The sequence below is a fragment of the Berghia stephanieae genome, chromosome 5, assembly GCF_034508935.2.
Source record: "Berghia stephanieae isolate SIO BIC M18660-M18661 chromosome 5, UCSD_Bste_1.3, whole genome shotgun sequence".
Taxonomy (NCBI): domain Eukaryota; kingdom Metazoa; phylum Mollusca; class Gastropoda; order Nudibranchia; family Aeolidiidae; genus Berghia; species Berghia stephanieae.
This window is the reverse complement of record NC_088364.1, coordinates 63,357,141-63,384,677: the sequence shown is the minus strand read 5'-3', so window position 1 is coordinate 63,384,677 and position 27,537 is coordinate 63,357,141. Positions and strand designations below refer to the sequence as shown.

General features: G+C 38.3%; 1 protein-coding gene across 1 annotated transcript; it reads right to left on the bottom strand.

The window, feature by feature from the left end:
- Window positions 1–5,561: 5,561 nt before the first annotated feature.
- LOC144973379 (uncharacterized) lies at window positions 5,562–26,197 on the bottom strand. The gene is made up of 9 exons (XM_078915727.1): window positions 26,087–26,197; window positions 21,626–21,977; window positions 20,217–20,261; window positions 18,766–18,873; window positions 14,215–14,841; window positions 10,877–10,966; window positions 9,481–9,610; window positions 8,582–8,675; window positions 5,562–6,487 (listed from the first exon to the last, which is right to left on the bottom strand). Exons 1-9 carry the CDS (start codon window positions 26,143–26,145, stop codon window positions 6,355–6,357), a joined length of 1,638 nt encoding a protein of 545 aa, XP_078771853.1. The 5' UTR covers window positions 26,146–26,197; the 3' UTR covers window positions 5,562–6,354.
- Between the last annotated feature and the right edge of the window lie 1,340 nt (window positions 26,198–27,537).

Genomic DNA, 27,537 nt, shown 5'->3' with positions numbered 1-27,537 from the left:
TAATGTGTGTTTTACAGCTATTAGAGGCAAGATACATTTCATGGATGATTTTAAATATAGTACACCTCGGATGATATGGGAGCTTGGCTAAAAGTAGACTTTTTTGCTAGCTCTTCTATCCCCGTTATATTGGAGTTCCACTGACTGTACATTAGATTTGCTGGAAATAAATATTCAAGTTGACCATTTTTATTTTATTTTATTTATAAATTTACTCTCTCCAGATTAAGATAGACCTTAGAACTGTAAATCTTCTCTACTTCAACTGCAGCTAAACTATTTGGTTGTTTTGTTTTCTGTCTTTTTTCATTTATTATTATTATTGTTTTAATTATTATTTTTTTTACTATTATTATTATTATTTTTATATTATTATTATTATTTTTATTATTATTATTATTATTATTATTATTATTATTATTATTATTATTATTATTATTATTATTATTATTATTATTATTATATTATTATTATTATTATTATTATCTTAACTACATAAAAGAAATACCTGTCCATCTATCTCTAAAACAATAATAATTTCTCTGATTTTGATTTCCTGTGATTTTTATTCTTTTTGACAAAATAAATGCTTTTATTTCACAATGATGTGTTTTTGGGATTATCATTCTTGTTCTTTGTTGAATCATCACGTCCCCCCCCCCCCCCCCCCCCGTCCCCCCCTTTGAATCACCAAGTTTCTGGGTGGGGTTTCTGGTCTCCCATAGTAAAGTGGGCAGGTTGGCACTTACTATGTCCTCTATCCCCTTATATATGTTTTCCAATTTGCTTTCTGTCTTTGTCTTGGAATGAGATTACTGAGTTTTGCATTGGCCCTGGCTGTAGTTCTTGGCTGGGAGGGAAACAGTCAAATGTAAGTTATTATTTTGGGAGATGATATTTTTTCCCTTGTAAAACATCTCTCTGTTATGCAATGTTATATTTGTTATTTTGAATGTATAATGTACGCATTTGAGTGTATTCCTCTTTGTAGGGACGTGTGCTGGTGTCTGGGCAAGACATTTAAGTGATCTCAAACTAAGTACATTGATTTTGTGCCCTTGGAATCTACATTTGTTCCCTTTTTGAACCAATTCCACTTTGTCTAACTATTTCCTCTAATTATAATTCTAGAATCTTTTTACTATCCAATTTTCTTCCTTTTTGTCGGCGCTGATATGACTTAAGCGTGTTGCAGGCGCCGTAAAACTCTTTAAAATAAAACAAACGAATCACCAAGTTTTCCTTTGAAATACCAAATCCCCCCTCCCTTGCCCCTTTTGTTGATTAAAAAAAAAGTTTATCTCTTTACTAATTTCGTTATCCAGTGTCGGATTGCTGATATGACCTAAAATTGTCACAATTGCAATTTCTATAGGCGTCAATTATTTATAACCAGCTTCAACACCTCATCATAGCCTGGATACTACCTCCCAAAGTGGGCAGGGAGGTACATACTGTCTTCTATCTCCTTATATCTGTTTTCCAACATGCTTTCTGTCTTTGTCTTGGAATGAGATTGCTTGGTTTTGTCCTGTCCCTGGCGAAGTCCTAGCTGGGAGGGAAACAGTCAAATGCATAGTTATTATTTTGGGAGATGATATTTTTTTCCCCTGTAAATCATCTCTCTGTTATGTATTATTATATTTCTTATTTTCAATGTATAATGTAAGCATTTGAGTGTATTCCTCTTAGTTGGATTTTGTGCTTGTGTCTGGATGAGACTTATAGGTGATCTCAAACTAAGTACATTGGTGGTATGCTCTTGTAATCTACATCTGATCCCTATTTGTTCCCAGTTCCCCTATGTCTTACTTTTTCTTGGGTGCTTTAATTGTAATTCTATAACTTTTTACTATCCCATTTTCTTCCTTTTTACTGACGCTGATATGACCTAAATGTGTTGCAAGCGCCGTAAAACCCTTAAAAACAAAACAAACATTATACATTATCCCTCCAAGAGGCCATATCCATATTATAAAATACCCATATATTACATTGTGCGGCTATGTGGTCTAGTGGTATGACACTCGCTTTCGAGTTGAGTCCTTGGAGAAGGCTCTTTACTCACATTCTCTGACTGCACTCAGGTGTAAAGTGAGTACCCGGCCGTTAACAGCGTTGTCTCTGTCAGAAAAAATTGTAACATCGCCTTGCAGGCATCATGTCTCGTCCTAAATGTTAAATGTTGCTGTTGGCCAGGGGCCCCTTGTAAAGCGCTTTGAGCACATTTAGTGGATATTGCGCTATAAAAGAGCTCATTTTTTAAAAACATTAATATTAGAATATTAATTGTATGATTCACAATAAAAAAAAATCTTTTTATTTACTGTTTTCAAAGGCGCTGTATCCAAGCTGGGGCCAGGGCAAAATAAGTAACTACAACAGACCTGCCTGCTGGAAAATTTTAAAATTCGTCATTTTTTAATGATACAAGTAGTAGTCGCTATACTTAACTTTTTATAGTTCAACAATTTACACACACGAGGATTAAATAACACTTCAAGAACCTCAAAATTATTATTAAATTTCAAAGTTTATTCAATCTTAGGCTTTCGCCAATAATTCATACAAATTGATGACAACATACATGAAAGTGAGAAGAAAAAAAAAAGAATGATAAATGAATGGAACCAAGAGATAAAACGATACCAAACTTTTAATTTTCACAGTTTTAATGACTTTGAAATGGTTGTGAAGTTGAAGCTAAAATTTCGTAATTGTACGAATATTTCGTAATAATCGGCAGATCTGACCTAGGCCCATCAAGGTTTACTGCCCGTTGTATTTTTAGGTCATTTCAGCAACAAATGGTAAATAAACAGGAAAGTTATTCCAGGCCTGGTCTTGCAAGCACAAAGAAAAAAAATTGAGATCAGAATCAGATTCCAAGAATAATTTATTCGTCTGTCACGCTGGATGCTGCCAGGATGTGATGACTCAAACGATTCCCTCTCGACAAGAAATCCAAGGTAAAACCTGGATGGATGGGGTCTTCTGACCTCCCATACTGGGTGAGAGGTCACCACTGCCGTCCTCTATATACGTTTTCCCATACCATGTTGCTCTGTCCTTGTTCTGGATTGATTAGTTTTTCCCTGGTCCTGGCTGGATAGTTTTTTGTATTGTATGTGCTTTGAGAGCATTTGAGCGTGTCATTCATGGCGGGATTCTTGATGGGATTTTTAGGTAATGTCAAAATAGGCTGCACATCGATGGATTAGTCCTGGAATCTTCTATTCCCCATTTGAACCCGTTTATCATCATCATTGCCTTTTTCACCCTGGGTCAGGGTATAGGCCACAAATAGTTTCCGTCCCTCTCACTCTCTTATCATTGCCTTTTTCACCCTGGTTCAGGGTATAGGCCACTGACAGTTTCCATCCTTCTCTATTCTGAGCTAACTTTTTAAAATCTCGTTCCATGTCTTATCACTTCTCTGTATATCAGCATGTTAAATTCTTCTCCATGTTCCCCGTGATCTTCTGCCCTGAGGATTCGAGTCCAATACTTTCTTTGTTATAGTGGAGTCATTCTTTCATTTGAACGTTCCCTTTGTCTAAACTTTTTCCCTTGGTACTTCAAGGTTATGTGGTCTAGTGGTATGACACTCGCTTTCAGATTGAAAGTTCCTGGGTTTGAGCCTTGCTTGACGCATAGTTGAGTCCTTGGAAAAGACTCTTTACTCACATTATCTCACCGTACTCAGGAGTAAAATGAGTACCTGGTCGTTAACAGCGTTGCCTGTCCGAAAAAAAAGTTATATCACTTAATATGTAGATTGAGAACGCTTGTTAGGCATCATGTCTCGTTCTACATGTTAAGCGTTGCTGTTGGTCAGAGACCCCCTGTAAAGCGCTTTGAGCATGTTTAGTGGATATTGCTCTACATAAAAGCTCGAGGTTTTTGGGGTTTTTTTCAAACTTCAGATCTACAACTTTTCCTTTATCATCTTACTAGCTGCAATCACCTAAAAGCCCCTTATCTTTTTGTTTTTAAGGCACTTGCAACACATTAAGGTCATATCAGCGCCAGTAAAAAAGGAAGAATATGGATTAGTAAAAAGTTCTAGAATTACAATTAAAGTACCCAAGAAAAGGTAAGACAAAGGGGAATTGGTTCAAATAGGAAACAGATGTAGATTCCAAGAGCACACTATCAAAGTACTTAGTTTAAGATCACCTAAAAGTCTCATCCAGACACAAGCGCAGGTCCCCACTAAGAGGAATACACTCAAATGTTTACAAATCATATGGTAAATGTTAAAAAATAACAGTACATAAGAGAGAGGGGATTTACAAGGAAAAAAATACCATCTCCCAAAACTATAACTATACATTCAACTGTTTCCCTCACAGATGACTCTGGCCAGGGTTAGGACAAAACTAAGTAATCTCATTCCAAGACAAAGACAAAGCATGTTAGAAAACAGGATATAGGGGGGTAGAAGACACAGTATGTACCTCCCTGCCCACTATGGGAGGCCAGGAACCCAACCCAGAAAAGCCCCTTACAAACCTGAAAACGAAAGCAAACTAAACCTGGCAAAATCCCAAGGTAATAAAAAAAATGAATTTAGAGATCTAACAGCTTCAAACAAAAAAAAAAAAAAGAATATACCGATACCAACCAGACTGTATTGGGCTCAAAACCCTTCAGCTAACAACAGCAATAAAAACATATATACATTACGAAGAAACCAGATCGACAGTGATTGGTTTCTTCTTGGTTGAAGAAGGGTTTTGAGTCCGAAATGTTCCTTGTTTGGTCTAGTGTTCTTTTTTGAAGCTGTTATATTCATTTTTGTATATTACTTTTTACAATCCACAGCTTGTAGCAGCTTGGTATCACCAATCCCAAGGAAATGATTCCATTCCAGAGCTAGAACCCAAAACCCATAGACAAATGGTATACCGGTAAAAAAAGTTTTTTTCAATTAAGCTTTTATATAGGACAATACCCACTAAACGTGCTCAAAGCGCTTTACAAAGGGTCCCTGGCCAACAGCAATATGTCCACGCTGTGGGCAAGAACCCGAGACGGCAGAGCATCTAGTCGAAAGGTGTGTTGTGACGATGCTACCCGGCGGGTTTGCGACGGTGCACGAATGCGGACCGGACTTTGCTGATTGGGTCAATCGTCATAACATAATAGTGTGAACCATAAGAGGCTGCTGCCAACAGCAACATTTAGGACGGGACATGATGCCTGTTAGGTGATATTACTTTTTTTTTTTAACAGAGACAACACTTAACAGCTAGGTACTCATTTTACACCGGAGTACGGTGAGAGAATGTGAGTAAAGAGCCTTTTCCAAGGACTCAATTATGCGCCGAGCAAGGCTCGAACCCGGGACCTTCTGATCCGAAAGCGAGTGTCATTCCACAAGACCACATAGCCGCACATACCATGAAGACAGGCAGAAAAGTCAGTTCACCACACATATACACACACCTGGATGTGGGGGTTAACCAAAAGTTATTTCCCTGTCATGGCACAAGCAGGGAGATCGCTCACAGCCACCAGTCATTCAATACAGAAGTAAAAAATAAATAAATAAAATATTTCACAAAAATTTTTATTTTTATTCTCACATTGCGTTGTGGTCCCTTGTCAGCACCCAATGAAAATGACAGCTTCATATTTATATTTAACATGGACAACACATTTTTCAAGCAACTGACTAAGAATATCATACAAGAAACAATGGGAGTGATAATTATGGATGACTTAAATTTAAGCATAGAACAGACAGGATGTCAGATTTCGTTTCCTACAGGACAAATGGGATGGCTGGTGAAATTAAGACAACTTCAAACATTCATTGTTTTTTGTTTTGTTTTGAAGGGTTTTATGGCGCTTGGAACACATTTAGGTCATAAGACATTCTTGATGTACAATTAAAAGGACTTAAAGAAAAAGTAAGACAAAGGGGAATGGTTCAAATAGGGAACAGATGTAGATTCCAGAGCACACTATCAGTGTATTTATTTGAGATTACCTGAATGTTTCACCCAGACACCAGCACAAGATCCACTAAGAGGAATACACTCAAATGTTTACAAATCATATGTTAAAAATTAAAAAAAACAACAGTACATAACACATAGATGATTTACAAGGAAAAACTGTTTCCCTCGCAGCCAACTCTGCCAAGAGTCGGGACAAATCCAAGTAATCGCATTCCAAGACAAAGAAATAAAGCAATTGGAAAACAGATACTGGGGGATAGAAGACATAACAAGTACCTCCCTGTCCATTATGGGAGGTCAGGAACCCCACCCAGAAATTCAAACATTCACTTTAAAAACTCAAAACATCATTTTAAAAACACAAAACAAAACAAAAATAAAAGTTTCAAATTTTGACGGTGAACTTGACGGATTTGTTAGGAGCTGGGGGTCCCACTTTGAACAAGGCTCTGTGGATTGTCGGGACTTCGATTGGGCCTTCGGGAAGGGCACCGAGACTGCTTGGCTTTTTGTACAATCTGAAGAGACAAGAAACAAAACTCATAAAAATTGTAACATAGAAAGTTAAATAGATAGAATCCAATTAAAGATCCATTTGATTCCAAATATATAATAATTATCTGATCCAATGAGTCGGCGAATCCAAAATCTTCCGTAGATTCCTAGACCTGCTAACCCTTCAACATTCCAAAATTGAAATCAGAAAGTCAGAAAATAGGAATTTCTTATAAATTGATAATTCCCTGTCAAAATTATCCCCAAATTTTCCACCTAATCATTACCACTCCTCACTTATCTACCCCATGCCTCTCTTCTCACCCCATCTTCCCCATCCCTGATCACTTCTTTATTTAAATAACAGTAACAGCCTCAAGTCATCATTGCCTCACTAGTCTCCCACTGGTACTTGTATAGATAGATATCAGATAAGAGTGAGGCATTACGGACACTGGTCAAACATTCAGACACCCCCCACTACCCCTCCACACACACACACACACACACACACACACACACACATACACAAACACATGCATGCTTATCTCATTAACAAATACAGTTAAGGCCACATAGAGAGCAATGAGCTTTCGTTCCCGTTCGATGCAAACATATGGCAAAACGATTTTATTAACAAACGCGAAAGTTGAGGTCCATTTTGTTTGAGATTTCGTGTTAGCTTGCGATAGTGCTCAAAATTTTAATGTTGCCAGTACTATGTCAATAAAGGGATTAAAGCGAGGAATTGAGAATTGTTTGAGATTTCCTTGATGTCGAGACTTTCATACTGCACTGTAATATCAACTATTTCATGGTTGACAAAAAACGATGTGTTGGGTTTCTGCAATATCTCCCATTTCTGGTTAAAAGGATGATAGTACCCCAATTCTTGGACCTGGTCACTCCAACTGTTTGGAGATGACTGGTCACATATTTTAGGTATAAGAGTTTATTTTGGCCTTTCCTGGCCAATCACCACAATTCATCTATGAACAAACTATATTATCATCAACATCAAAACAACAACGACGACGGCAATGATGATGATAATGATAATAATAATAATAATAATAATAATAATAATAATAATAATAATAATAATAATAATAATAATAATAATAATAATAATAATACAGTAGAACTCGGAAATAGCGAGTTCGACGGGTCCACTCCTGATTACTCGCTATTTCCGAGTTCTCGCTATTCCCGAGTTGCCAGGAAAGGTTACAATATTGCTGGTTATTCCCCTCAATGTGTAATTCGAGTAAAAGCCGTCGCCCCTATTTCAATTTCTTCACAGAAGTGGCAGAATGCTTGGATTTTTGTTATTTTTTGTGTTTTTTTTTTTTTCAAGTAAAATCATGACTAGAAAAAAAAAACAAGAACATAGAAGTGTGTGTGTGTGTGTGTGCGTGTGCGCGCAAGTGTTTGTGTGCACTCGGCATGTTTGATGAGGTAAGCAAGCGCATCACTCAATCACTGACCCATTGAAATAATGGTTCCACACTCCCCTCTCTCGCTGATCGTGTCGTTCGTTAACGATGCTACTCGCTGACCAATGCTGCGAAGTGAGGCATGTTGACATGTGCTTACCTCGCCGTCGCGTGGCACCACATTGGGTGAATAATTGACCCCCACCCCCAATACACACACACGCACACAAACCCAACCCCCACCCAAATTTGTTTCGCCTATTATGTACTACTACAGACTAGGCTACTATGTAATATTACTCGTAACGAAAAATAAAAAAGAAAAGAGGCTAGGCTAAAAATATTTAAATTGCCATTGTCTCTTGTTTTGCTTTACTTCGTTCGCAGTCCTAGGCTGGGCAGGAAATGCTCGTTATTTCCGAGTTGACCTCTTTTTCATACTCGCTACTTTCATGCTAATTTTATTGACTCAAATAAGGGATAAAAACGGGGATTTAGATTTTACTCGCTATTTCCGAGTACGTTACTTTCATGTTCTACTGTAATAATAATAATAATAATAATAATAATAATAATAATAATAATAATAATAATAATAATAATAATAATAATAATAACAAAAATAATAATAATACAAAATAACATTAAAATGTTCAATGTCACACAGATTTGACCTCTCACCTCAATGCTTCCCCTGTGATGTCGGGGTCGTGTCCCAGCGGCATCTTCACCACGGCCGTGGCCGGTGTTGTCATCTTGACATACATCGGTTGACCTGTCAGATAAATCATTTCACACATGAGTGTGTATTACTAATGTTATGCGTTAAAGTCAAATACTAATCAATTCTTCCCACCAGATCAATTGTACCAACCCACAAAACAGTCGGATGGAGAGAATTTAGTGAATGACAACATCCTTTCTCATTCAATTTGTCTATCACAATATCAACTACAATGGTCTCAAAACACTTTACAAGGTGTCCCAAGCCAAAATGATGAAGCAGCCGACTCCATTAAAAGCATGTTAGAAATATATGTACGAAATAGGAATTTACTATCCTCGACTGACAAAACGAAGCTTACTCTGAGAAAAAATAATAATTATAAATTTTATGGTGGGCATTCCTTTACCCAAACTGGGCCCCTTGTGTGGAATGACCTGCCCAGAAGGATAAGAGAAGCAAAATCTATTGATAGTTTAAAATCATTGTTAAAGCACTACCTTTTTACCGTTACATTTTCATGATATTGATACGATATCACAAACAATGCTGCTATCATCGTTCATTGTGATATACGTTTTACATATGTATATATTGTATACTTATTTGTAACGTGCATTGAGCATCACACAGTAATAAAAATACACGATATAAATGCCATGTATTATTATTATTATTATTACTAAAAGCAACACTTAATAATAAATCAATCAATTAACATTCTGAAGAAGAGTTTCTAGTCTAGAACTTTCCATGTTTAGTATGTTTCATGTATCTTTCCATGTCTCGTTGGGTTATTTTTTTATACAATCTATTCTATTATGACTAAATGGTCAGAATCAAACCCTCAACCCACCGTCCAATTCCCGGCCATGGTATTTTTGAACAGCTTTGGATGCATCTTCTCTTGTGGTATAAACCACTTCAGCCGACCCTGCCTTCAACAATCTGGCTTTTTTCAACGGTCCCACCACTCCAAACAATTCCTGCAAAAAGAACAGGAGTGCAAAAATTATTAATCAAGATGATAATAATAATAATAATAATAATAATAATAATAATAATAATAATAATAATAATAATAATAATAATAATAATAATAATAATAATAATAGTAATAATAATAATAATAATAATAATAATAAAAAATTCACTACTAATCATTACTACCACCACTATCAAACAACGACTTCAGCATCACCACCACCACTATCAAACCACGACTTCATCATCACATCAGTATCCAACCACTGCTGTCATGAGAACACTGGTTCCAATTTTCAAACTCTAAAGGGTTATTTTCACGGCTCCATTAATTCTAGCTGTCTTGTACCAATACTCCTATGTGGTCTAGTGGTACGATACTTCCTTTTGGATCGGAAGATCTAGGGTTTGAGTCCTGCTTTGAGCAGCGCATAGTGGAGCCCTTGGAATTCTCTCTTTACTCACATTCTCACCATACTCGGGTGTAAAATGAGTATCTGGCCATCAGCGGTGTTATCTCCGTCCGATAAAAAATTGTAATATCACCTAACAGTAGGCATGTCTCGCCCTACAAGGTAAGTATTGCTGTTTGCTCAGGACCCTTGTAAGGTACTTTGAGCACATTTTTTGTTTGTTTGTTTGTTTCTTGCTTTAGGTCTCTTCCAACACAATTGAGGTTATATGAGAGACCGCTGAAACAAAAAAACAAGCAATCCAACAAAAATAGTACAAATGTAAATCAAAATCATAACCTAAAGATATCATAAGCTAAATTATAAATAACCAAGAACAAACAGGCAGAAGATTTACAGAAAAAAAATATCCCCTGTCAAAAATACAATCACAAACCAAAGAAGCAGGATAGGCATATAAAGAGAAGAAGAAACGACATCACTATCGGATCGTACACCCATGCGAACATCATAGGTATATGATTCAAGGGTGATGCTCCCATCCAACCACCCGCTTTGAGCACATTTATTGTGCAATATAAATACTCTTTTAATACAATACATAGAAAAATGAAGATTAGAATAAACAAAGAAATGATAGATCAAAAAGCACGATCAAAATCTCCAACTCACAAGTATAAACTGAACTTTATAAGGCTGATCTTAATAAACAACAGAAAAATATGAAGTCCCGTAAAACCCCGAGAATCAAGTCAGGTAACCCAACAAGCAGGAAAAACCAATCCATTAGGAATCTACTTGTTCCCAACGACAGAAAATCTACATCAAGCAATGAATTGCTGGCAGAGGACTTACGATAATATCATCTTGGGTGACGCCAGAAAACAAGTTGGTGACCACAACTCTAAAGCCTTGAATTGGACTGACAAATTTCGAATTGTCTTCCTGCAGAAATGAAAAACAAAATTTTTAAATAACAATAATGATAATAATTATTATTTTCTTCTTTTTTTTTTAATTGAGCTTTTATATAGCGCAATATCCACTAAACATGCTCATAGCGCTTTACAAGGGGTCCCTGGCCTAACAGTACACTTAACATGTAGGACGAAACACAACGCCTGTTAGACGATATTACAATTTTTTTTCGGACAGAAACAACGCTGTTAACGGAGCGGCCAGGTACTCATTTTACACCCAAGTACGGTGAGAGGATGTGAGTAAAGAGCCTTTTCCCAGGACTCAACTATGAGCCAACAAGGCTCGAACCCAGGAACTTCCGATCCAAAAGCGAGTGTCATACCTCAAGACAACATAGCCGCACAAATTACAATGTAAATAGTAACAAAAATAATAATTTTGGTGTCTATGCTAAGTCAGTGCCATCCAAGCAAGTATCAATCCTGGATGTATGGAGGCTTTATGTTAAATCTGCCCTATCTACCCAGTAATTGTTTGTTTTTGTTTTTAAGGGTTTTATGGCGCTTGCAACACATTTAGGTTATATTAGCGCCAGTAAAAAGGAAGAAAATGGGATAGCAAAAAGTTCTAGAATTACAATTGAAGCACCCAAGAAAAAGCAAGACAAAGGGGAACTGGGAACAAATAGGGATCAGATGTAGATTCCAAGAGCATACCACCAATGTACTTAGTTTGAGATCACCTATAAGTCTCATCCGGACACAAGCACAAAATCCAACAGAGAGGAATACACTCAAATGCTTACATTATGCACTAAAAATAACAAATATAATAATACATAACAGAGAGTTGATTTACAAGGAAAAAAATATCATCTCCCAAAACAATAACTATGCATTTGACTTTTTCCCTCCCAGCCAAGACTCCAGCAGGGCCAGGATAAAACCAAGTAACCTCATTCCACGACAAAGACAGAAAGCATGTTGGAAAACAGATATAAGGGGATAGAGGACACAGTATGGACCTCCCTGCCTGCTATGGGAGGTCAGGATCCCCACCCAGTACCCAGTAATTAAATTCTTAGTACTTGTATTTGAAGGTGGAGAGAACTGTGGAATGTGGCAGCCAGTGATATACATATAACAGCTTCAAAAGAGAACAAAATATAAAATTCAGAATGTTTCGGGCTCAAAACTCTTCTTCAGCCAACAACAAAAAACAATGAAAACATAAATATATTACTGTAGAACCAGATCTGGAAAAAAAAAAAAAAAAGCATTTACAATGCACTGCTGTTTATTTCTTCATAAAATCGGATCACTTAGTTATACTGCTGGAACCCAGCAAGTGACTGACAACAGCAGCTGCATGCTGTAAAATTGGCTACCTGGACGGGGATTCCCCCTTTTTAGGGTTAAGACACAAAATATTGCATTTTTGTGATGTAATATAACACCATATCTAGATTACCACTTACATTACAATAATATTAACTCATGGAATAGACAGTACTACTTTCACTTGTTATGTTGGTTCTTTTTTCGTTTTATTGTGATTATTCTGATAGGTTTTATAAGCAATTTAAAGTCCCTACTATTTTAAAATATTTTTGTTGTTTTGCGGACAATAAAAAATTAAAATCTTTAAAATCAGACGTTGGATTCCGAAACTAATTAATGCTTTGTCCAGTCTTAATATTATTACACACAGTAAAATATTCATTTTCTGATTCAACACATTTTAACTACGTTTTTAATGGTCATAAATGTAATGGGCTGGACATCTGGTATGTTCTCTTTATTTGTATTTTGTATTGTATTTAAAAGATATGGAGATAGGTGGATTAAACAATTTAACACACTCCTGAAGAACATATAAAGCAATATTTTGTGTGTGTAGGTTTTACTCCACTATTACAAATAGAAACAAAACCATCGTCATTACACCAAACAACAACACCATCACAGTGGCGTAGTAGATAATAGAAGCAATGAATATGGTAGAAAAAGGCATCTCTCTCTCTTTTCTCTCTCTCTCTCTCATCTCCACACTCACACACACACACACACACACAAACATGCATACATACACACATACATCCTGCATATATCCACACATACAAACGTAAAAGACAGGCTAAGAGAAATGCATCACAGTCACACTACACCTAATTCATATCACTGACAACAACGATATAACATCAACAGTTAGTACAGATAGTATTCCACAAAGGCAATTTGACTGGGGAAAATAAGAAGAGGGCGAGAGGGGGGGGGGGGGGGGGGTTACTCAAACATAGCCAAGATAGAGAAAATAACAGTGGCACCTCCTTGGAATTAAGAGACATTCAGACAATATTCACATTGTACAAGTAGTGCAGCAGGTGAATAAAACCTTCCCACACCAATCAACAGAGACATGAATGAAACAAACCTATTCATTTCATATTTCTTAAATCAGTAACAGATGTGTATTTAAGAACTATTATTGTAGGGCTACTTGCAGAGTGTATATATATATTCCTGTACTACAATAAGTATGACTTCTTCACTCCTTTACCATATTTGTGGGAACGTTTAATGATAAAACTGTAGAATTGGTGTTGTAGAGTGTTCCATGGTCAGTGGGAGTCCAGGAAATGATTATGACATTGTTTACATTGTGTAACTGGTCCAAATTCATCACCCACGATAGCCTGGACTTCTCATAGACTGCTAGATATTCCCAGTGAAATTTGATACCCCACCCCTACACTTGTTACATATTTGTTGAACTGAATTAACATTAGTGCAACAGAAAGTAGACAGTTTGTACTATGTACTAGTGGGAATAATAATAAACTGCAACGTCTGATTGTTGTTGTAGGGATTCCAGAAATATTTGATTTAAATGATAAATGTAGTGAAAATGTGAGTCTACTTTGCTGTCTTCCTGAGAAAGAAATATACTAATGATATCTATGATATTTAGTCCACTGTGTGAGGGGGATTTCAATCTATAACATGAGTGATATGGGTTTACATTTAAGATAATTGTCACTTGGCTATGCCATTATTTATCAGACCAATTAGACTACTCGCTTCACTGACTGCAGGCACGTGCCATACCAGAGCGCAGGTAAAGAGAAGGAGAGTAGTGACCTCTTGACCTAGCATCTCAACTAAGTGATCCGCTGGTAAACCACTGTGAATGGTGTCATAGTTGATGATGATGATGATGATGATGATGGCATCCGTGTTGAAACATTGAAATACTCTATAAAATGGACTTACATCTAAAATCTCAATTGGTTGCGATGCATGAACTCCAGGTTTGGCCCTCTTGGGAGGCGACACCTCTCCTATCCCAACTTGTAACCCAGGGCCTCCCCCTTTGCCGAGTCTGAGGGGACCACTGACTACGTTTTGTGCCACGGGTGGTTGTCGCCGTTTTAGAGCACCAGACGCCGTCTGTTGAGACAATACAATGGGTTGTTTCGCTGACAATGTGGCAGCACCTGGGGGTGCCCTGGGTTGTAAGGGTGCAGGACGTGAACGTACGGATGATGATGATGATGATGATGAAACAGGTCTCATCCCAGCTGCTTCAACTGCTTTAATATTGGATAAATGCATTTTTGGGATGTTGTGGAAAGCTGGTGAGGGTTTATTGTATTCTGGGTCGTCCAGGTCTTGGTATCGACGAGACTGGGATGACGGCCGACCAGATGAAGTGCTGTGGTGATGAGAATACTGTACACCCACATGAGCAGGTTGGGGCATGTGATGGGGGGGTTGATTTGACCAGGAGGGTTGTGGTGGTTGTGGTGGTGGTGGTTGTTGCTGTTGATATCTGTCATTGCGTATCTGGATGATAGGGACAGCATCTCCAATAGAGGGAGCAGGCGGCGGTAGTCCTCCCTGAAATAAACATGAGCAACAATAATGAAAATCAAACCGCTTTTTAAAAAGAATTTCAGCACCCATATTTCTTATCTAATAATAATTTCAATTGTAAACCAGGAAGTGTTATGCAATGCATGGACTGACCTTGCACAATGAAGTTCTTGAACATCTGACTGAAGAATAATGGATACAATATAACATAATGTTATATGACAAGAATGTCAAAACAAACTTGAAAAAAAATACTGAATTTCAAGAGCCTTCGTCTCCAGTCTCAGTGTGCGCTTAGGTAAACATCTGCTTGACACTCTAAGAATGAGATGGCAAATCAAAAACGTTGGTAATGCAAGTAATCTAACACCTGGATTTACACCAATTGGGCACTAAAAGTGTTTTTCTAATATTTCCTTAGATGTAAAGCATAGGAATGATACTAGAAACTGGTGCAAATCTATTTCAAATCTTTAACCCCTCCCACCACCCCCTCTCCAAAAAATTTGAATATTTTTTGGTCCTATTTTGTCACTTTGTAAACAAGGGTTTGAGTGGTATATGAATGGTCTTGTGGTATAACACTGGCCTTCAAACTGGAAGATCAAGGGTTTGAGTCATCCCACAGACTATGACCATGCAGCTACGTGGTCTTGTGGTATAACACTGGCCTTCAAACTGGAAGATCCAGGGTTTGAGTCATCCCACAGACTATGACCATGCAGCTACGTGGTCTTGTGGTATAACACTGGCCTTCAGACTGGAAGATCCAGGGTTTGAGTCATCCAACAGACTATGGCCATGCAGCTACGTGGTCTTGTGGTATAACACTGGCCTTCAAACTGGAAGATCCAGGGTTTGACTCATCCCACAGACTATGGCCATGCAGCTACATGGTCTTGTGGTATAACACTGGCCTTCAGACTGGAAGATCCAGGGTTTGAGTCATCCCACAGACTATGGCCATGCAGCTACATGGTCTTCAGAAAAAATGAGTGGAGCAGGCACTAATGTTGGTAACAACAAGATATGAAGTGAGTAGAAAAGTGCCAGAAGACAATAGAGAATAAAATTTTTTTTCCGCGGCGGTGGTGGGGTTTGAACCTGCGACCTTATTGGTACGACAACTCCGCCTGGCAGGTGAGAGCGTGGCTCTACCGTGTGAGCTATCCACGAACACAAAAATATTCGTTTCAAACCCAAAGTCATTTCTAGATCCCTCTCTCACCCACTTCTTGAGATCGCCGATTCGTTCACCACCATCGCGAAGTAATTTTGACCAGCAGTTAAGCTTAATAGCCAATATTCTCATCACAAACATATAACATAGAAACGATTGAGACATTGAGTATGCTCCGGTGTATGGGGTGAATTTTTAATTCAGAAAAATGAGTGGAGCAGGCACTAATGTTGGTAACAACAAGATATGAAGTGAGTAGAAAAGTGCCAGAAGACAATAGAGAATAAAATTTTTTTTCGCGGCGGTGGTGGGGTTTGAACCTGCGACCTTATTGGTACGACAACTCCGCCTGGCAGGTGAGAGCGTGGCTCTACCGTGTGAGCTATCCACGAACACAAAAATATTCGTTTCAAACCCAAAGTCATTTCTAGATCCCTCTCTCACCCACTTCTTGAGATCGCCGATTCGTTCACCACCATCGCGAAGTAATTTTGACCAGCAGTTAAGCTTAATAGCCAATATTCTCATCACAAACATATAACATAGAAACGATTGAGACATTGAGTATGCTCCGGTGTATGGGTGAATTTTTAATTCAGAAAAATGAGTGGAGCAGGCACTAATGTTGGTAACAACAAGATATGAAGTGAGTAGAAAAGTGCCAGAAGACAATAGAGAATAAAATTTTTTTTTCCGCGGCGGTGGTGGGGTTTGAACCTGCGACCTTATTGGTACGACAACTCCGCCTGGCAGGTGAGAGCGTGGCTCTACCGTGTGAGCTATCCACGAACACAAAAATATTCGTTTCAAACCCAAAGTCATTTCTAGATCCCTCTCTCACCCACTTCTTGAGATCGCCGATTCGTTCACCACCATCGCGAAGTAATTTTGACCAGCAGTTAAGCTTAATAGCCAATATTCTCATCACAAACATATAACATAGAAACGATTGAGACATTGAGTATGCTCCGGTGTATGGGGTGAATTTTTAATTCAGAAAAATGAGTGGAGCAGGCACTAATGTTGGTAACAACAAGATATGAAGTGAGTAGAAAAGTGCCAGAAGACAATAGAGAATAAAATTTTATTCTCTATTGTCTTCTGGCACTTTTCTACTCACTTCATATCTTGTTGTTACCAACATTAGTGCCTGCTCCACTCATTTTTCTGAATTAAAAATTCACCCCATACACCGGAGCATACTCAATGTCTCAATCGTTTCTATGTTATATGTTTGTGATGAGAATATTGGCTATTAAGCTTAACTGCTGGTCAAAATTACTTCGCGATGGTGGTGAACGAATCGGCGATCTCAAGAAGTGGGTGAGAGAGGGATCTAGAAATGACTTTGGGTTTGAAACGAATATTTTTGTGTTCGTGGATAGCTCACACGGTAGAGCCACGCTCTCACCTGCCAGGCGGAGTTGTCGTACCAATAAGGTCGCAGGTTCAAACCCCACCACCGCCGCGAAAAAAATTTTTATTCTCTATTGTCTTCTGGCACTTTTCTACTCACTTCATATCTTGTTGTTACCAACATTAGTGCCTGCTCCACTCATTTTTCTGAATTAAAAATTCACCCCATACACCGGAGCATACTCAATGTCTCAATCGTTTCTATGTTATATGTTTGTATGAGAATATTGGCTATTAAGCTTAACTGCTGGTCAAAATTACTTCGCGATGGTGGTGAACGAATCGGCGATCTCAAGAAGTGGGTGAGAGAGGGATCTAGAAATGACTTTGGATTTGAAACGAATATTTTTGTGTTCGTGGATAGCTCACACGGTAGAGCCACGCTCTCACCTGCCAGGCGGAGTTGTCGTACCAATAAGGTCGCAGGTTCAAACCCCACCACCGCCGCGAAAAAAAAATTTTATTCTCTATTGTCTTCTGGCACTTTTCTACTCACTTCATATCTTGTTGTTACCAACATTAGTGCCTGCTCCACTCATTTTTCTGAATTAAAAATTCACCCCATACACCGGAGCATACTCAATGTCTCAATCGTTTCTATGTTATATGTTTGTGATGAGAATATTGGCTATTAAGCTTAACTGCTGGTCAAAATTACTTCGCGATGGTGGTGAACGAATCGGCGATCTCAAGAAGTGGGTGAGAGAGGGATCTAGAAATGACTTTGGGTTTGAAACGAATATTTTTGTGTTCGTGGATAGCTCACACGGTAGAGCCACGCTCTCACCTGCCAGGCGGAGTTGTCGTACCAATAAGGTCGCAGGTTCAAACCCCACTACATGGTCTTGTGGTATAATACTGGCCTTCAGACTGGAAGATCCAGGGTTTGAGTCATCCCACAGACTATGGCCATGCAGCTACGTGGTCTTGTGGTATAACACTGGCCTTCATACGGGAAGATCCAGGGTTTGAGTCATCCCACAGACTATGGCCATGCAGCTACATGGTCTTGTGGGTATAACACTGGCCTTCAGACTGGAAGATCCAGGGTTTGATCTCACTCTGAACAGCACATAGTTGAGGTCTTGAAAGACTCATTACTCACATTCTCTCACAGTACTAGGGTCTAAAATGAGTACCTGGACGTAAACAGCATTGTCTCTGTTGAATAAAACTTTTTTAAAACATTCCAAACAAGTGTCAAGATTTGTCCTACATGTTAAGAATTGACAATGGCGAAGGATCCACCCTTTGTTAAGTGCTCCAAGCACGCTTAGTGGATATTGCGCTATATAAATCCTAAAGTATTTAAAGTCTTTAATAAGAATAAAGTAACCCCTTCATGGTCTCACCATTCCTCTCTTTGTAATCTGCATGGAGTCCCTGGTTAGAGTCACTTCTGTACCTGGAACCTGCCTCGTGATTTGTAAATTTCCAATTTGTCCCATGGGATTCGAGAGCTGGTAAAATAAGCAGAAAAAAATTTTATTGAAAAGTAAACAATTTATATGGAGTCTTTTCTTTGAAGATCCCGATAGCTCAGTTGGTAGAACACTCGTTTCGCATGCAAAGGAACCAAGATTGATCTCGGGTGCAATTGAGATTTTTTCTGACCCCCTGTCCACCCAGCAGTAATTGGGTAGCTGGGTCTGATAGATCTGGCAAATAGTACTGTATGATAGACTAGCATCCTATCCAAAGGATAGCAAGCAATTGCTTTTGTCCATTTCATGCACTTTAACCATTATAAACTCCGGCTCCATAAGCCTCGCGGCTCTGAAGAACTGCTTTTTTTTTTTCTCCTTATAGGGGTCAGGAGGGAGGCAGATCTATAAACTTTAATTTCAGGAGAATGCTGAGGTAATTAGAGAGGTGATAGAGAGATGAAATTCTACAACCAAGTAGGCCATTAGAACCATGGAGCCAAAGTTTAACCCGGTTTCTATAGTGTGAAACTGACAATTGCTTGCCACAATTTGGATAGGGCGCTAGTCTATTGCAAATAATTTCCTACTTGGTCCAGTAACCCAATCATGCTGGGTGGACAGGGGGGGCAGAAAAAAATAGACTTCACTCAGGATTGATCTGTCCCTTTGATTGTGAAGCAAAAGCCCTACCAACTGAGCTATCAGGATATAATCAAGACAACTATTTATTAAAGGCAATACTCAATACTTTAAAATATACATCTTTAAGTTTGTAATAAATCTTCCATTAGCATACCAGCACAGAGACATTTTAACACGACACACAAATACATTGAGTCATGGAGTATAGTCCATCTATCTTAAATCCAACACGACACACAAATGCATTGAGTCATAGTATGGTCATCCATCTTAAATCCAACATGACAAACAAATACATTGAGTCATGGATATGGAGTATAGTCCATCTATCTTAAATCCAACATGACACACAAATACATTGAGTCATGGAGTATAGTCCATTTATCTTAAATCCAACATGACAAACAAATACATTGAGTCATGGAGTATAGTCCATTTATCTTAAATCCAACATGACACACAAATACATTGAGTCATAGTATGGTCATCCATCTTAAATCCAACACGACACAAAAATGCATTAAGTCATGCGTATGGTAATCTATCTTAAATCCAACACGAAACACAAATGCACTGAGTCATGAGACTGGATATCTATCTTAAATCTCAATCCAATTGAAATGATGACAAAGCCAACTTCAATAAAAATGTTATTTCAAATGAAAAATCAAACTCATCTAAAAAGTTATGATTTTTTAAAAAGTAAAAATCCCAGGAAAGTGATTATTACTCACAGTTCTTGTCAATGGCTGAACACCAGGGAAAAATCCGGGCTGGGGCTGAAAATGCAAAACATAAACTATTGAGAGAATTGAATACAATATTGTCAAAGGCTGTACACCAGTTCGTGAATAACCAGTGTCTCATAGACGCTAAGCATTTCTGTAATTTACTCACAACAAAGTCATGAAACATACCAGCAAACAAAACTGCGTGTAACCTAAAACGTATATAGATATTACTATAGACATTTATTTAGTGAGAACTAATCATCCAAAAGGTTTTCTAAAAACAATTACAAAGAAACTGTGTGTGTTGCTTCACTCTGCTGGTAGAAAACTGAAAGAAATTATAATACCGAGACAAAACATTCACATTCGGTTCCTGTTTGGTTCGGCAACTGAAAACGAGAGGGGTCACTTACTCTGGTATAATAAAACAAGAGACCGATTGAGAGAAAAGGTCACAAAATGAATGCACTCAGTTTACAGCCTAGGGAGGGAATAAGGAAGTATGTATAAAAGTTTAAAGATAAATTAAAATTAAAAATATATTTCCCTTTATTCATCCCATTGGGGAAATTTGTCTTTAGGGTTTATTCCAAAGGAAGACTGGAATAACCTAGGCATCAGCCGCAGTTCAATGCCACAAACTGAGCTAGGGCGAGGTGATTTGCTCAAGGCCACACAGCACAGCAGGTATTTCAACCCAGTACCTTTCGGCACGCTTTCTGTTGTCACGATAAAATCCAATTATATCTTAATAACAAAACGGTCACCTCCTATAAGAGAGACACTTTAAGAAGATAGAAATAAATGAGTTTATCCACACAATGAAGAATACAGGTACAAGACTTGTTTAAAACATTCAAAATACTCCAACCACAGGAAAGTGGAATCATAACATCAGAAAATAGGAATTTGAGACGAAAAATAGGAATCTTATTAATGGATAATTCTATATCAAAGTGACCACCAACTTTGCCACCAAACATAAAAATTGAATTATCTCAGATCAGACGTATCAGGTAATGGAATGGAGAAGGGGTAAAAGGATGCAATTAATTTTCCTACTTAGCTACTTCTTAGCAATCATTTTCTTAGATATCACCTTTTTAACACCCTCCCTCCCCCCCCCTTTTTTTTTTTTCATCTTCTTTTTCTTACCATTATCATCATCATTTTTGAAAATCAGAATGTTAGAGGCAATGGCGGAATGGTGGAAAGGAAGAGAGAAAATAGGAATGATTCCACCAAAAGTGGAAGGGTTGGCAGGTATGCATGACTATGGTAATGAACAATCCAGTTCACCATGACTATGGCTTTAATTAATGACATCATCTGTCTTACACAAAACAAAGCGATAATCAATTTGAATCAAGTCATTTTCATGGATCTGATCAACCAATAAAAACAATACTCACTTGCTGAGGATTGTTTACAGCCCCATTCGACTTGTTTTTGACTTGGTTCTGATTCTTCAGCAAAGAACGAGCATCAAAGGTTCCTTTCTGCACTTGCTTTTGGACTATTTTATTTCTTGCATCTCCTTTCCCACTTTTCTTGTTGATGATTATTTTATCCCGGGCATCAACAACCGTTTTGGGACCTAATTTTGACCTTGCATCAAAAGTCCGCTGAATAGGCTTGACCTGAAATTTGGCATTCACACCTTTTCGCTGATTTTGCTGACCTCTGACCTGGTTCTGCTGACCTCTGACCTGGTTCTGCTGACCTCTGACCTGATTTTGCTGAGCTCTTGGCTGGTTTGAATTCCTTTTCATAAGAAGAAAAAAGAAGGAAAAAAGACATGATTTTTAAACATTTTCTTTTGATATCCTTATTTTCATCTAGATAGAGGTGCATGTATAGTAGATTTCAAGTAGGCCTATTATATAAGCAACAAGTTTCAAATACCATCATACAATAAAGAAAAAATTATTGACACAGTGCTTTGAAATGAAAAAAAATTAATAATAATGAGCAATATATAGTGCAATATCCACTAAGCATCCTCAAAGTGCTTTACAAGGGTACCTTAGCCAACAGCAACACTTAACATGTAGGACCAAAATTTATTTATCCCAAAACCAATAGTACTTGTTATTTTCAATTGTATTCAAAAATACATTCACAACCAGGATTTGAACCCGCAACGTCGATTCTGGTAAAACTTCCAGGGCAGACGACTAAACCATTCGGCCATGACACCCACTTCAAAGTCGACGCATATTGTGTATATGTAGTAACAACTGATTTAATGTTGGTTAATTTTATGTTTTTATAGATATTTTATTAACTTTCCTTATTTCTATGTCTATGTGCATTTGGAAACATTCCATATTCTGGAATGTGGATAATTGTGTAAAAGAGCGGAGTTTCAAAAATGTGTCTGGGGATAACAAATTTTCATTATCCCCAGACAGGTGTCTGGGGATAATCACAGCCTTTAAACTTTATCTTGCCGAACGCTCCTCAGTCCTCAGTTCAGCCTCCTCCGACTCCGAGCAAACATGGATAGGTGTAAGCAGAGAGGCCAACTTTAAATTTGGCTCACAGGAGTTTCAGACACCACTCGTAGGAATTTCAATGCCGAAAGAGGAATTTCCGCACACAAGAAAAAGGAATTCGAATGGTATTTGATATTGTGTTTACATATTATATAGTTCTAAATAGATAACTGATTATTAGAATTATATAATGATACATAAACACAATGCCAAATACAATCCCAAAGTTTCCTTATTTCAAATGAAGTAAAGCACCAAAACCTAATCGTAGAGATTGTACTACTGGTGGTAATGTGGTGTTGGTGGTTGTAGTAATAGTAGTAGTGATGATGAAGATGTGATAGTGGTTGTGGTTGTAGTAGTAGTGGTAGTGATGATGATATGGTGGTGGTGGTGGTTGAAGTTGTAGTTGTAGTGATGATGATGTGGTGGTGGTATAGTGGTTGTAGTAGTTGTGGTCGTGATGATAATGATGTGGTGGTGGTTGTAGTAGTGGTGGTAATGGTAGTGTTGTTGATGTGGTGGTGATGGTGGTTGTAGAACAAATGGTAGTGATGATAATGTGGCGGTGGTGGTGGTGGTTGTAGTAGTAGTAGTAGTGGTAATGATGATGTGGTGGTTGTAGATATACTGATGATGTGTGGGTGGTGGTGGTTGTAGTAGTAGTGCTCGTGATAATGATGTGGTGCTGATGGTTGTAGTAGTAGTGGTAGTGATGATGATGATGATGTAGTGGTGGTTGTTGTAGTAGTATAGTAGTTAGTAGTAGTAGTAGTAGTAGTAGTAGTAGTAGTAGTAGTAGTAGTAGTAGTATGATAGTAGTAGTAGTAGTAGAGTAGTAGTAGTAGTTGTAGTAGTAGATAGTATAGTAGTGTTAGTAGTAGTAGTAGTAGTAGTAGTAGTAGTAGTAGTTGTAGTGTAGTTAGTAGTAGTAGTAGTATGATGATGATGTGGTTGTAGTAGTAGAGGTAGTGATGATGATGTGGTGGTGATGGTGGTTGTAGTAGTAGTGGTAGTGATGATGATGTGGTGTTGGTGGTTGTAGTAGCAGTGGTGGTGGTAGTGATGAAGATGAAGTGGTGGTGGTGCTTGTAGTAGTAGTGGTTACGATGATGTGGTGGTGGTGGTTGTTGTAGTAGTAGTAGTGATAGTGATGATGTGGTGGTGGTGGTTGTAGTAGTAGTGGTAGTGATGATGATGTGGTGTTGGTGGTTGTAGTAGCAGTGGTGGTGGTAGTGATGAAGATGAAGTGGTGGTGGTGCTTGTAGTAGTAGTGGTTACGATGATGTGGTGGTGGTGGTTGTTGTAGTAGTAGTAGTGATAGTGATGATGTGGTGGTGGTGGTTGTAGTAGTAGTGGTAGCGATGTTGTAGTGGTGGTTGTAGTAGTAGTAGTAGTTGCAGTGATAATGATGTGGTGGTGGTGGTTGCAGTAGTAGTGGTGGTGGTTGAGTAGTAGTAGTGGTATAGATGATGTGGTGGTGGTTGTTGTAGTAGTAGTGGTAGTGATGTTGTAGTGGTGGTTGTAGTAGTAGTGGTAGTTGCAGTGATGATGATATGGTGGTGGTGGTTGCAGTAGTAGAGGTAGTGATGATGTGGTGGTGGTGGTGGTTGTAGTAGTAGCGGTAATGATGATGTGGTGGTGGTGGTTGTAGTGGTAGTGATTATGTGATGGTGGTGGTTGTAGTAGTAGTGGTAATGACGATGTAATGGTGTTGGTGGTGGTTGCAGTAGTCGTGGTAGTGATGACGATGTGGTGGTGGTGGTTGTAGTAGTAGAGGTCGTGATGATGATGTGGTAGTGGTGATTGTAGTAGTAGTGGTAGTGATGATGTGATGCTCATGGTTGTAGTAGTAGTGGTATTGATGATGATGTGGTAATGGTGGTTGCAGTTGTAGTAGTAGTAGTGATGATGATGTGGTGGTGGGTGTAGTAGTAGTGGTAGTGATGATGATGTGGTGGTGGTTGTGATAGTGATGGTAGTTGTGGTAGTGGTAGTGATGATGATGTGGTGGTGGTGGTGGTTGTAGTAGTAGTTGTGGTACTGATGATGATATGGTGGTGGTGGTTGTAGTAGTAGCGGTAATGATGATGTGGTGGTGATGGTTGTAGTAGTAGTGTTAGTGATGATGTGGTGGTGGTGGTTGTAGTAGTGGTAATGATGATGTGGTGTTAGTGGTTGTAGTAGTAGTGGTAATGACGATGTAATGTAGTGATGATGATGTGGTGGTGGTGGTTGTAGTAGTAGAGGTCGTAATGATGATGTGGTAGTGGTGATTGTAGTAGTAGAGGTGATGATGATGTGGTGGTGGTGGTTGCAGTAATAGTGGTAGTGATGACGATTTGGTTGTGGTGGTTGTAGAAGTAGTAATAGTAGTGATGATGATGTGGTGGTTGTAGTAGTAGTGGTAGTGATGATGATGTGGTAGTGGTGATTGTAGTAGTAGTGGTGATGATGTGATGCTGGTGATTGTAATAGTAGTGTTATTGATGATGATGTAGTAGTGGTGGTTGCAGTAATAGTGGTAGTGATGACGATTTGGTTGTGGTGGTTGTTATGTGATGCTGGTGATTGTAATAGTAGTGTTATTGATGATGATGTAGTAGTGGTGGTTGCAGTAATAGTGGTAGTGATGACGATTTGGTTGTGGTGGTTGTAGTAGTAGTAGTAGTAGTGATGATGATGTGGTGGTGGTGGTTGTAGTAGTAGTGGTAGTGATGATGATGTGGTGGTGGTTGTAATAATAGTGATGGTAGTTGTGGTAGAGGTAGTGATGATGATGTGGTGGTGGTTGTTGTAGTAGTAGTAGTTGTACTGATGATGATGTGGTGGTGGTGGTTGTAGTAGTAGTGATGATGATGTGGTGGTAGTTGCAGTTGTAGTGGTAGTGATGATGGTTGTAATACTAGTGGCAGTGATGAAGATTTGGTGGTTGGAGGGGGGTGGTGGGGGGGAGGTATCCTTGAAACAAATTGACCTAACCGGAATTTGACAGAAGTTGCCCGGAGCCCGGATTGTTTGCTCCAGACCGGAGTTTTTTCCGGTGAAACCGGAGTTTTGGCATCACTGTGTAAGTGTAAGTAAGTGTAATAATTTTATTCAAAATGTGTAGCTCCTGGTGAGCTGTTTCATTTTGCCATTTATACTGTGTTGTAGCTATTATTCCGGTCATAGCAGTAGTAAACAGGAAAGAAAGTAGGAGATATGTTTTGTCTCGCTTTTTTACTTGGCACACACAACGAACATCACAGACACAGACAGCAGCTCACAAACATGACACGTTAGTGAGTAAAGGTAAATAGATTAAGTAGTGCTATATTAATTGAACCTGCAAGGTCATAGATTAATTTTTGGTAAATAAAAAAAAAACAATACCTGATTTGTACTTTGACATTTTTTTGACGAATAAATTCATCAAGGGACAAGTCGGCCATGATTGATTACACAGTGTGAAAGTAAGGCTGGGCGAAGTATAAAGAGATACCCTGCCTGCTGAGGGTTGCCAGATTATTTTTCAACAAAATGCCAGGGGAAGACTCAAAAAATGCCAAAACACTCAAAAAAATGCCAAAGTCTGTTGACACCCACCCCAACTAAGAAAACTACTCACTTTTGATAGACAATTTACTATCATATCCTGGTGGCTTGCGTGTTTTCTTGTCTTTTTTTTTTTGTTTTTTTTTTTTTAATTGTACTAAATTTCCTGTTGGGGTAATTTCTTACCTACTGACTACTAAGTGGAGTGAAAGTTAACAGGCGACCATGACGCAAATATACACGAGTTTTGCAGGAGATTCCCAGAAAACTTACGAGGATACTTGTCGAGGGCTGAATTTGAGTGAATATCTGAGGGAGGCAGGGCTAGTTCAGAGTGTGAGTTTTAATAGCAAAGTTTTCCGATGTGAAGAGATTTGTTTTTACGCGTTTAGAAATAATTAAGAAAAGGTGTCATTTGAAGTATAATATAGATAGAATGCGCTTGGCCAAGGAGTTCACAACATTGCCATCCGGAAGTATAACGGACCAACACACAAACTCTGTGTAACCATGAACTTTTATAGTCTGGTTAATACAGTTTAGTGAGAACAACTCACAAACGCGGATGGCAAAAACAATAACAAAGGCCTGAGTGACGTCATCTGCATACTATCTATACAAGAAAAGAAAATGCCAAATGAAAATGCCAAATGCCAAATGATTTTTCTAATGCCAAACGGTTTTCAAAAATGCCAGATTTTTGGAATCTGGCATTTAAAATGCCAAACTGGCAACCCTGCTGCCTGCTGTCTGGAGAATGCTAGGATTGTTCGATATTTTTGTGAACTTATCAAATACGCGAACTCTATCAGTTTGTTTTATTGTGGTACCAACAGGTAAAATCACGTAAGCTTTTTTATCTGATTTTTAGGAACTTTAAGGATGAGGATTATTTTAAAATGAAAAAGAAAACATTAAATAATACAAACTCCAAAATGGTTTAAATTGAAATCGATACTTTCAGGAGAGATATTTGTAGTCAGATCCTCTTGATGATGCAGCTTTTGCCACTAAAATTTCAACAATTTGTTTTAGCCTGTACCTAATACAAACAGAAATTTTCAACAGCCCAAACATCACATCATCAAAACACCATCAACAACAGCAACATTTCATCACTATTTTATTGTTACCGCAAATACCTACTTCTGCAGTTATTATTGTTTCAACCGCTCCTTCTCCTCCTCCTACTACTACTACTACTACTACCACTACTACTACTACTACTACTACTACTACTACTACTACTACTACTACTGCTGCTGCTGCTGCTGCTGCTGCTGCTGCTA

Coding starts and splice junctions, on each gene's coding strand:
- LOC144973379 (XM_078915727.1), bottom strand. CDS start 26,145: ATGGCCGACTTGTCCCTTGATGAATTTATTCGTCAAAAAAATGTCAAA. Junction 14,842..18,765: donor AGATTACAAAGAGAGGAATG/GTGAGACCATGA, acceptor TGTTTATTTCAG/GGAGGACTACCGCCGCCTGC. Junction 10,967..14,214: donor AACCAATTGAGATTTTAGAT/GTAAGTCCATTT, acceptor TCATTTCTGCAG/GAAGACAATTCGAAATTTGT.